Raw genomic sequence first — 11,900 nt, forward strand, 5'->3', positions numbered from 1 at the left:
ACGCGAGATCGATACGTCCTGGGTTCGAATCTCGCGAGGTAGGGTCGTGGATGCGTACTGCTGAGTCCCACAATAGGAAGACACGGCCGTCCAGTGCTCTAAGGTTTTTTATGGTGGGCTAGCTTCAATTTACTCACGCTTTCAATTATGATAATATATTAGCGATTTAATAGTATGGAATCAATATTTGTTAAAAAATTATTAATCCGACAGCATTCTTAAGTTCAATAAAGTCTGTTAAGAATTGAGATATTGAATAATCCACGTTTAGAATTAACTTCAACGGATAGAATCATATAAAATGATAATCATACCTACAATACTTGTATATAGTAGGATAATTGTGTAATGTTCAAAACACGACTGAACGACAAGACACAATTTTTAATTTGAAAAAAATTCTTTTTATTTTAAGCATTTACCCCGTCAGAGCGGTTGATATTATTAAATTAACGAGAAGAACTTCAAAGCTGAATGATTTCAACTGCTGAAATTTCTTACAAATATCATCTGATATTTAATATACCTATCAATTGAGATATATTGTCCAATTTTTGTAAAATTAATTATCAGATGGAGTTTTGTGGAGATTCTTAGTAATTTTTATAGTTGAATTCATGAGTCAATTGAAGCTAGACCACTATGGAAAACCTGGAAGCAATGGACAGCCGTTTTGTTCTATTGTGGGACTCCTCAACAGTGCGCATCCGGCTCAGTGTTCTAGTGGTTAAGCGTTCTGACGTGAGACTGGTAGGTCCTGGGTCCGAACCTTGCGAGGCGGGATCGTGGATGTGCGCTGCTCAGGAGTCCCACAATGTGACGAAACGGCCGTCCGGTGCTTCCAGGTTTTCCGTAGTGGTCTAGCTTCAATTGACTCATGATTTCAACTCGTTATTTTCTTTGTTTGTTTTTTTTCTGTCCTAGAAATAATGAAATTCACAAATGGCAATAAATAAACAGGTTGGTTAAAGATAAGAAGAGAAAGAAACAAATAACAAGCAAATAAACTAGGAATTCAATCTAACCTAATCAAGAGATCTAGTTCATCAAATGATTCTGGAACATGTATACCAACACTAGCTAATGCATGATTTTTCGCTGTGGCTGTTTCTTGTAGAGAGTTAGCACATGCGCCGGCATGACCGAATTGGATTGACCCACCAGTAATATTATTACTGTCTGTATTATTATTTGAATTAGCTGCAGAGCTTAATAATTCACCACATGATCCTATACACCAGGCTACAATTGGTTTTTTTATTTTGCCCGACTTTACTGCTTCAATTATTGCATACTCTTCTACACCACCAACCTATGGTAGAGAAAAGAAAGTACAAAATACTAATGATAATAATAATAATAGTAATGATAATAATAATAATGGCCAATTCATAACTCAAGATCATCTCAGGTGCTGTTAGAAAGTGATTATCACTTCCCGGCTCCCCACATTGTGAAAGGATATTTCTCCTTCAGGGACTTGAAAAAGAAGCTGGATTAATAGTGGTGATCATAGGGACCTGTGAGAAAGATTACAGAGAACACGGAATAAGCGATCGAGGTCGGTCACCCACTAACTTTTCATGGCAAGTTTTAGATGTGTTAGCTCTACACTTCAAAACTCTTTACTATCGGAATTGGAAAACCATAGAATAAGATGAGGTGTGACATTTTTGGGTCAACTGTTTCTGTCCTTTTTCTCTATGCATATGCTGGTTGTCCGGAGGAAAGAACTTACTGTTGTCATACTTCTTTACAGTTCGCAGTACGACTTCGACCTCGGACCTTAAATTGCAGCTTTTTACCTTTCCCCAACCGACCTCCATGGCATAATAAAACCTAAAAGAACGTGCTCCAGCCACTATAGCTCCGTTAAGTCATCACGATAGGCAATCCTGATCCGGGTATGAATTTTCAACTTAATTTGTAAAGGCTTAATATATCTTGTTGTTGATATTTTGGATTGAATTCGCCTCAATCTTTTTTAGAATATGTGCGTCCTGTACGGATCACCTTCATATAGTGTTGGGGATGTCAAATCCCCAGAACTTACTTGGTAAATGGCTTAGTTTTGTAATTTTATTTCGAAAATTTGAATTTAGCTGTTTTCGCGCCAAACGCGCTCTTTTACCTTCACGTCATATTTCCCACCTGTAAACTATCTTAAACGCTATTGGTCCATTGTTTCTTTGTGTGTGCTATTTACTAATGATGCTCAAGGACAATTTGTTACTGTATAAATGCGCTTGACTTTTTCCCTTATTCGATTGCTTGTACTCGGCTGCTTACGGAATACATACATATTCCCCTACTTGCCTTGGACTTCTTCATCTAGTTAGCGGGGCCTGGGACAACCGATTAGAATAGCTTATCGTGTCATTGGTTTTTGTTCGTTACCGCGGAATCGATTTAGTTCAAGCATAACATATAGTGATTGTGATACAAGTTTTATGGAATGTATCAATTCTAGCTGGCAGTGGGCTGGTCAAAATCCAGCCGCCAATATTAACAACGGGACACCTCAAGCATTTACAAATTGAATTAAAAATTTACACCCGTTGCACAAGTGAATGGTTACCTAGATGCAGTAGCTCAGTGGATAACACATTCGGTACTCGGTTCAAGTCCCGGAGTGAAGATCAACTTTGGGATGTAAATACATTCAGATGATGAGTCCCAAACAGAACGTAAAAAATATATTGGATTTTAGTGCTAGCTATAAACCACCATAATAATAATAGTGATAACAATAATAATAATAACATTAACATTGTGTTAATTTCTCGGTGGTAGTTGTTACGAATCGGCGCCAGATGAGCCAAGTTATCTAACATAGCTCAGACCAATGATCAATGACTGATAGCATATGAAAGAAAGACTAACAAGTATCTATTCAATTTTATCATTCTTATTAACACACCTATACAATAATTATGATGAAACTGAATGAGCCCCAGTTAAAATAGCAGAACAAGTATACCTCGTTTCAAATGAATTTATTTTATTTTTAAGAGATTGTCTTTTCCTATTGCTAACACTAAGGACTGCAATTGATCAGTCCCTATTGACAAACGTGCATTCTGAGCGAAATCCACTAATATTACCTTTTTTACAAATTTTTATCACAGTTGGATAATGGCTAGCAGTGGAATCCGGAACGTTTCGTTCGATAGATGACTTGTCATCTGAATGAAAAAGCATCCCAGTGTTGATGTTCATACAGAGAAGTTCAACACTAGGATTTCGGCATACCCAGATGGCAACACTAGGGTTCAGGCACACCCGGCTGACGAATCGTCAATAGGACGAAACTTCGTGGGTTCCACTGTCAACTACTATCCAAATTTAACGAACTTTTTATTTTTTTCTAGAAAACAGTTTGTTAAATGTTCACTTTCATACTTTCTACTTACTTCGCCCAAGACAACAATCATACCGATTTCTGGATTATTTTCATAACGTAGAATATGATCAATAAATGTTGAACCAGGAAAACGATCACCACCAATCGCGACACCTTCATACACACCATCAGAATTCATTGAAATAATATTATTCAATTCATTGGACATTCCACCAGAACGTGATACATAAGCAACACTGAAAGAAAGCAAATAAATGAATAAATGACTGAGAAGAGACTTGTTGTATCATCTACTTCGATATACGGAAAAATTCAACGCAAATATACACACACCATCAAGTTTGATCAATTTGCCAACCACCCTTTACCTATCATAATTATCTCTAGGAATCATTCATACACAGTCGGATGAGTATTGGCTTGAAAAGAATATAAAACCGGAAACTGTGCACTTTAAAAGTTTGAGCAATTCTGATCAGAAATCTGTGCACAAAAGTAATGTTTAATCTTACGTTCGAATGTAGTTTAAACTCTCCCATCCTCGTTTAATTTCTTTTACTTCACAAACAGTTGATCTTACTATCTAAATGGCTCTTTTGTCTGTATACCATTCTCTGTTTTCATCTAATGGACACCTATGTTCAATGGAAATAATCAAACGACTAGGCTAAAACTCAACATGATACGTTCAGTCAATCAGATATATGACTCAAACGATTAGCTCACACTATTGACCAAGATTTGGATTGCTTTTCTTAGGAACGAGACAAACGCGATTAGTTGAAAATGTGCACTAATGTATGAATATATGGATGAGTGGACATGTATCTTTTGATTCAGTTTCTGTCAATAAAGCTTCCTTCTCACTCAAGTGGCCACTCTGACCTGCATATACAGAAATTGTGTATCAGCATCAGGATCAGACATCGTGGAACGTGACACTACATTATGGGTAAGACATGAAGAATGAATAGGTCGGAGTTTTCAATCAACCACATAATACATCACAATTTAGATAGAATAAGGTAAGAGGATCTTTTTACCGAAAGTATTGAGCTATTAAAACAAATATGAATGTCAACACTCACCTTCCAGGTCGATAAAGTTTTGATGCCAGTATGTTATCTGTCATTCCGCCTGTATTACCGATTTTGAAGCAGCCAGATTTCAAGCCACCTACCTATAGAGAACATGGAAAGAAATGCAGATAAGGTTGAATAGATGGTATATGTAGATAACATCAACCAACCAATCAATCAACTAACAAACGAATATAGTGAAAAACTGTTTTCGTAGCTAACATTACGGACTGACTTTAGCCAGACAAATAATGAAAACCAGGAATTCCGGAACAACTGTTTCGTCGTCATAAGTCCACGTACACCACCCACCAAGAATCTAACCATACAGTAACTTGATTAATAGAAATCAACGAACATTAGGGACTATCTAGGCACTAAGTAGTTTACTAGTTAGCGAACAATTAATGTAAATATCTGAGTTTTATGGAAGGTTAGCATCCACCTGGGGGGGCCAGCAGTAACATCTTAAACTGTAAATTTGTTTCGAAACCTACAGGGAATATCAGCTCCCATAAGGTCTCAAATATTACCCCCTGACGAGTGTCAACTAACATGATACCAAGATCGAGAATTTTCTACCGACTAGTTTCAGCCATTTAACATCAAAACATTGATACCATGATATCGAACTATTTATACTAGATCCTATGCTGCAACTTTGGAAACACTGACTAATGTAACTCAAGCAATAGTCACAAAGAGACAGATGTATTCACCCTTTATCTTCTCTCAAGTTCTGAACTTCAACGTTATTGAATAGTTTTTCTAGACCTCTTCTTCAATAATAATAAAAATAATGATTTATTTGTCATGCTACAGTGAATCAGTGTAAGCCAATTGTTAACAAAATAAATAAAACAACAAATCAAATTCACATAAGTTTAGGTAGCAAAAAAAGAACAAAGTAATAATATTCAGTACAATCAAAAATCAGGTCTGATCAGGTTACAATCATGTTACCCCGGTAAACGTGATTTTTGTGAGACATATTTGTATATGTAAATGGATGTCATTAATTTTCCACACTATCACTGATACTAGGTTTATTTCAACCATTTTGCTTATTCCCCTTGTTAATTTCATCCCGTCATCTTTACGGAATACGTTACAACATGGGTTGACGGACATCAGTACCAGACTCTAGGATAATCATGACTCACTGACAGAAAAATCGACCGACAGAATTCAATCAGCACTAATGACTAGGTAAAAATAACACTGAGTACTTACTGAACAATCAGTCAGCACAATAAGTAACTCTGGATAAAAGTCCCTAACGTTAGCAAAAATTATATCTACATTACATTCTGTATAAATGCAACTCTTACAGAATATACATAGATATACAACGCTTTTTTTCAGTATAGCTAACGGTACTAGGTTCAAGTCTCATAGTGGACATCAAATCAAGAATGAGGATACATGCAACTGCAAACGAGTCCCAAATAGAATGAAACGTGCGTCCTGAGTCCCATTGCTATCTACCATCTATCTCTACTTTTAACGACCAAATTAAATATAAAGAACAATACTCCTTCTAGGGATTTTGTAGATTTATACCTTTTTATCTCTTATCGATTACTGATTGAAATTCACTTTCAGTATGATATTACTTCTGAATTGATTAATTGACATTCTGTATTGATAATAATTTAAGGCCAAGCAACTGAGAGGTGTACTATGCGTTATGCTTTTGTTTGTTTAGAGAAAATCACACAATCACTAATCAAATACTTTTCTTGACAGGAATGTGTGTAGAATGTGAAATATTTATATCGAAAGAGAGAGTGTGTTAAGTGAATGTTGGTGATTAGTCATAGAATAAAAGTTTATTAAGTGAACGGTTTCAATCTCAAAGGAGCTATGGACATAAGTTTCTTGCAAATTAATAAGAAATGAGTTGCCTGAAATCTTGGGAGTGACTGATGCTTATCATGAAGCTCAAACCTGCGCAAGACGGTATGCAAGTAAGAAACGTTACCACTGAGCTATTTTAGTATAATTGATGAGTTTCAGCTACCGCAAAAACTACGTTAGACAGAGCTTCCAAATGCCTTATGAATAAATCAAATGCAAGACGAACTTGAGCACTGTTACAGGTATGACCACAGTGTCCCAAGAAAAATTGCCTGAGGTCGGTCACATACGGTTCTTTTATGAACAGTTTTTGATGCCCCCAAATGCCAAATGAACTGCCTCGCCCATTATTATTATTTCACTACCATACACTAATTTCTGTTCGTTATTGTTCTCCTTTTTCTAATACGCACTTTACATTCTCTATCACTTTTCATTAACATTGTTATTAATATGGCGCATATGTATTTGGTGTCCATTTGTGCCAACGAAAGTTTACTGGTTTGTTGATTCTTGATCTAGATTGAATTTTATTTATCTACATTAACAATTAAGAAAGCAATAGTTCTGAAATAGTAGGAAAATATTATATTTTTAGCTCAGGAGATTAATTCTGTTGGAATTGAGTTCTGTGGGTTGGACGGTTCAATTGTAAAACTATTTCATTGTTGTTCTAGACAAAATTATCACGCATAAGCTTCAGACAGAAGTGTACCATGAAAATTTCTCTACAAATTATTAACAGATTATTCTGTCATTACTGAATATAATTGATCATTGTCGATTTATGCTCTATTATTGATGTGTAGTAGTGGAAGTAAAATATGGTTGATAGAGTGTGGACAAACAGCCAAAGCCCATAGAGTAGTACATATGTGATTACCCTTCATGTTATTGATTTCTACTCGGGACTCAATGAGTGTAACAGTGTTGATTAAAGTATTATCTAGCATTTTCTCTAGCTCTCTGTTCTGGGTAGTGAATCCTGGTCTGATATATGACGTGACTAATCTTATTACCGTATTTTTATATGAGTGAGAGAGAAAATATATTTTGAACAATCTGTTATATCAGTTATTGTCTGTATATTTATTTTAATTGTCTTTTTCCTTTGAATTGATCTTCAGCCACGGAGTTGCTTATGATTTTTCTAACTAATTAACTAACTAGGAGTATTTCATTTTGTTTATTGATTGCTGATTGATTTCCATTCAAAGCTATGCAAAAATTGTCTGTTCTTTGTGTTACCTCTGTCCAATATTTCAACGTTTTCCCAATTGAACATGTGTTAACAGTAACAACTAATCAAATTCAAGGTATAGAAATTTGATAGGTCACTTCTATCTGAAGTTTATGTTGATAATGCTATTTAGAGAGACAATGTGAAAGCTTTACGGTTAGATTATTTATGAAATCATGAACCGATCTAATTTAGGCAACCAGTGAAAACCTGGAAACAATAGACGGCTGTTTTGTAGTAATAGACTCCTCAGCAGTGCTCACACATATTAGCCCGGACACAGGAATCGAAATCAGGATCTTAGGTCTTGCATGGGAACATTTAATGTTCAGACCAATGAGCGGGAATCCAATAGAGTTAATATCTAACTTCAATCAATCCACGATATTGAGCGATCATCTTCCACTGTCTTCAGTAGGTAACTGCCGAACAAGTGATACGATTATTCAGCTAAGAGAATTCAATTTCCATAAAACAATAGTTCATTTACTGTAAGTTTATCCAAATAAAACAGATAAACAGTGAGTAAACCTATATACAATAGTAACACTGTCATCAAAAAGAAATTAAGCTTCTAAGCATGTAATGAACAACATAGAATGAAATGACGACAAAGCTTCAAATTTAGACAATTATCTAAACGGTTTTACAGTTTTAAAGAGATTGTAAAACTAATGTTCAATTTAAAAAATGCCTCTAAATTCATACGTACGTACATCAGTTCGAGTTGCCATACCACAATAGCACAGAGATCCAGTTGTTGATTCAAATCCCATAGTGGTAGAAGTAGTAAGAGTATAAGCAGTAATCCGAAAGATTAGGGTTTGAAGATGTTATTAAAGGAGTATAATACAGTGAAATAAATTTGAAAAGAGAAAAAGCATAGGGACATGAAGAATTCAGAAGATTAGAATTTGGTAGAACACAAAGAGTGGATGCACCTTCTCCATTGCAAACGATTTTGAGCCATGTCATTCAAGGTCTCTAACCATCGATTGTTATCATCTCGCTAATCCCAACCAGGTAGCAACGAATTAATTCTATTGACATTAGAAAAAATAATTTATAAAACATATGCAAAATAAAAACTACCCAGATCATAAACAAAAAACAACATATACGACGATAAAAAAAACGAACTCACGGTTGCTGGACCAATCAATAGAATATTTCTTTCTCTGGATCGTTGTATTAAACGACGTGTCATATTTTCTGGTATACCTTCAGCTATAATAGCGATACATTTGATCTGTGCCTCGTTTACCCGTAAACCATCATTATGATTGATAGATGTATCACTGTGTTCATTCAATATTCCATTCTCTTTATAATTAGATGACAATATACAGTCCACTTCCATAGCTTCCATACATATATCATAAGCAACTCGTAATGAAGCGAAATTCACTAATATACGTGCATCTGGATGCTTGTGCATTGCATTCAACATATACTTATAAACTGGTAGAAATAATTCTTTTGCACCCCAATAAAATGTCAACTGATGATCATCACTATTGTGTTAAGAATAAAATGAGAAAAATAAAACATACGACTTAATAATTATAAGCAGAGATGGATGATGACGAGGGTTTCGTCCCACTCGAGACTTGTCTCCAACTAGATCCACCTGCATCTCGGAGTTGATGTTCACTCCGGGACTCGAACCATCTACCTTTGTTTAGAATGGTTATGACTTAATGGGAATATCGATGCAATCCGTACAGGATGCAGATATACCAAAAGAGATTAATCAATTTCAGTCTTCAACATCAATCGGAAGATTTGAACGAATAATACAAATGAATATGATTTAATTGACTATTACAGGTTATTTTGTAATATGTATTTCTTATTTAAATGGTGTAAACTTGCTAAAATCCCAAGTTATCTAATTTTGTGAATAAGCGTTAATTTTTTTCCTGCTAAGATAACAGTAGGTACAATTTTCGTAATTCGTAGTGTCGTACGACTGGAAAAGGAGTCATGAAATCTATTTACTGGACCATCTTTCTTCATTCGGTAGGTGTCGACCACCACTTAGAAATAGACAAAACCTCGGTTCCTCGTCAAGTTCTGACCGATCTACATAAAGGACCAAGATTAGGGCTCCTTTACATAATGAAAGCTATCAGGACAAGTTATAGACAACAGAAGAGGTGTCGATCATGGTTTACAAATGGGTGAAACTACATATCACAAATCTCTACCATCTGATTCCATGTTTATTTCTGCCCTGTCCCATTCTTAATTTGCTTATTCATCTTTCTCAGTTCATATGAATTCATTATTATATAGTTACCGTAATAACATCGCTCTTATTGCATATTTTATTCACATAAATGATATTATTACAGTAACTATTATTATCTTTCCTATTGTGCATAGTAATCACATAATTTACTTTATCCTATTAATTCTAGTTCAATATCTTACGATGGGTTTTCCTACCCATGCTTTTAAATAACCTTTCAAACTTACAAATGATACATTTTAGACATTTTTAAGTTGTAACTCATGCAAACGTTCACTATTTTAAACCTACAACATTGTCTAGTTCAATTTCATTTTTGCATACTACATAGTGGCCATTGCAATCCAATAATTATGGCAAAGTATGGTAGAGCGATAGCTGAATAACCCCGATGAATTTTCATTTAGTTTGTAACTAGTCAGAAAACAGCTGTGGTACTACCCGGGTGCCGACCGGGGCAGATGGTTTTCTTGGAGGGTCACACCCGAAGCCTTCGACCTAAAGGTCTGATCTGCAGGGCAGTGGAGCAACTTTGGAAGATGCAGTTCTATGGTGGCCGGTGATCAACAATTGGTTCGTACGCCATTTGTTTTGGAATCAGGGTTTCCCAACTCCCCTAGGTGCATACTCCATATCCGCCCACCCGGTTAAGGCGTCGGACATCCGCTTTTCGTTCTCTCTAGTTCGCAAACAACACCCCCGCCGAGAGAAGGCAATGAGTAGGACTTTCCTGTCAGAGGTTGTATACTCGTGACCATGTGAAAACATTTGGAGAAAAAGAGCGGACTCTCCCCACTCTCCACCGTACCAGGGCATCTAGGGGCAAAATTTAGTGTCATCAGGTATAGGTTTTTTTTCCAGAGAATTAAGGGTTTAGCGTTAAGATTTAGGAAATGTATGTTTACATGTTGTATACAATTAAAAAAGATAGAATTAAACATTCGATTCGTTTATTACTATCATTTTTACTCTATGATTGAGCCTTACCTGAAAGGATAAATCAGAGCTGCTACACTTGGACTATCACGGCCGGAAGCATAATCGAAATCTAACATAGACTGAACAGCTTTAACTTGTAAACCCCATATTAAACACTTTGTTTTCACTGTGAAAAGTGGTTCTTCATAAATAGTTTCATGATTATTATCAGAAGTAGCAGTAGTAGCCGTAGTAGTGATAGTAGAAGAGAATTCAGAAACCTTGAGAGTTTGATTGGTCACCATTGGTGTTGATTTGTCTGAATTCTTAAAATACAATTTACAAAAAAAATGGAATTAAAATTAACTGATTGCAACAGTAAAATGTAAGTGTTCAAGCGGTACATAACTAGATTAGTTGAATCAGCATGATAATTGAACAAAGCAGTGACTTAGAGTACTTTTAACATGTTAAGTAGTAAGCAAGTTAAACAAATGTTTTACTACAAGTTGGATAGTCCTCACCTACTGATACAATGAGCGTTTCATGTGACAAATATATAAGGATTTGAAATGAGTAAGGATGACAGCGCATCCAACAAAAAACTCAGTTTATTTAACTTAATTCATTAAAATCATGAATCGATATAATTTAGACGACCAGTGAGAACCTGGAAACACTGGACAGCAATTTCACCTAAGTATGGAACTTCTTAACGGTGAGCTTCCACTATCCCTTACATGAGAATCAAACCCAGCACCTTCAGTATCGCGTACAAACGCCTAACCTCTAGACCATTGAGCAGGCACCCAACGGAGTTAATATCTAGATTCAATCAATCCATCAAACCGTCTTCCATTGTCTTCGGTGGGTTAGTGTCTCATACCCGACATGGATTTGCTCCACTGGTCATGGCTTCTCACAAGAACTCAAAGAATTTCTTCTCGAAGCAACCTGGTCACTAAAGAGCATATTGTAATTGTCAGTACAGGGTTGTGGGGATTGTTGAGTTCCATCGAAAACAGCGATTTAGACGTTAAGTGTTCGTGCATGAGACCGGAGGTCATCGATCCGATTCCAAATTCGTAGATACACACTCCCACACTAGGACGAAACAGTTGTCCAGTTTCTCCAGGTTTTCAATGGTTGTCTGACTTATATCAATTGATGATTTCAATGAAAGTC

General features: G+C 35.8%; 1 protein-coding gene across 1 annotated transcript in view; it reads right to left on the minus strand.

The window, feature by feature from the left end:
• Smp_127730 (putative atp-citrate synthase) overlaps nt 1-11,020 on the minus strand; it is a gene marked incomplete at both ends in the record, with an annotated part of 32,410 nt that extends 21,390 nt beyond the window's left edge. Inside the window, 5 exons of the mRNA XM_018798585.1 lie at nt 1,026-1,312; nt 3,414-3,600; nt 4,453-4,544; nt 8,688-9,057; nt 10,785-11,020. Coding sequence (XP_018653513.1) covers nt 1,026-1,312; nt 3,414-3,600; nt 4,453-4,544; nt 8,688-9,057; nt 10,785-11,020 — 1,172 coding nt within the window. The remainder of the gene's footprint in view (nt 1-1,025; nt 1,313-3,413; nt 3,601-4,452; nt 4,545-8,687; nt 9,058-10,784) is intronic.
• Nucleotides 11,021-11,900: the final 880 nt, after the last annotated feature.

This window comes from Schistosoma mansoni, chromosome 7 (genome assembly GCF_000237925.1).
Source record: "Schistosoma mansoni strain Puerto Rico chromosome 7, complete genome".
NCBI classification, from domain to species: Eukaryota; Metazoa; Platyhelminthes; class Trematoda; order Strigeidida; family Schistosomatidae; genus Schistosoma; species Schistosoma mansoni.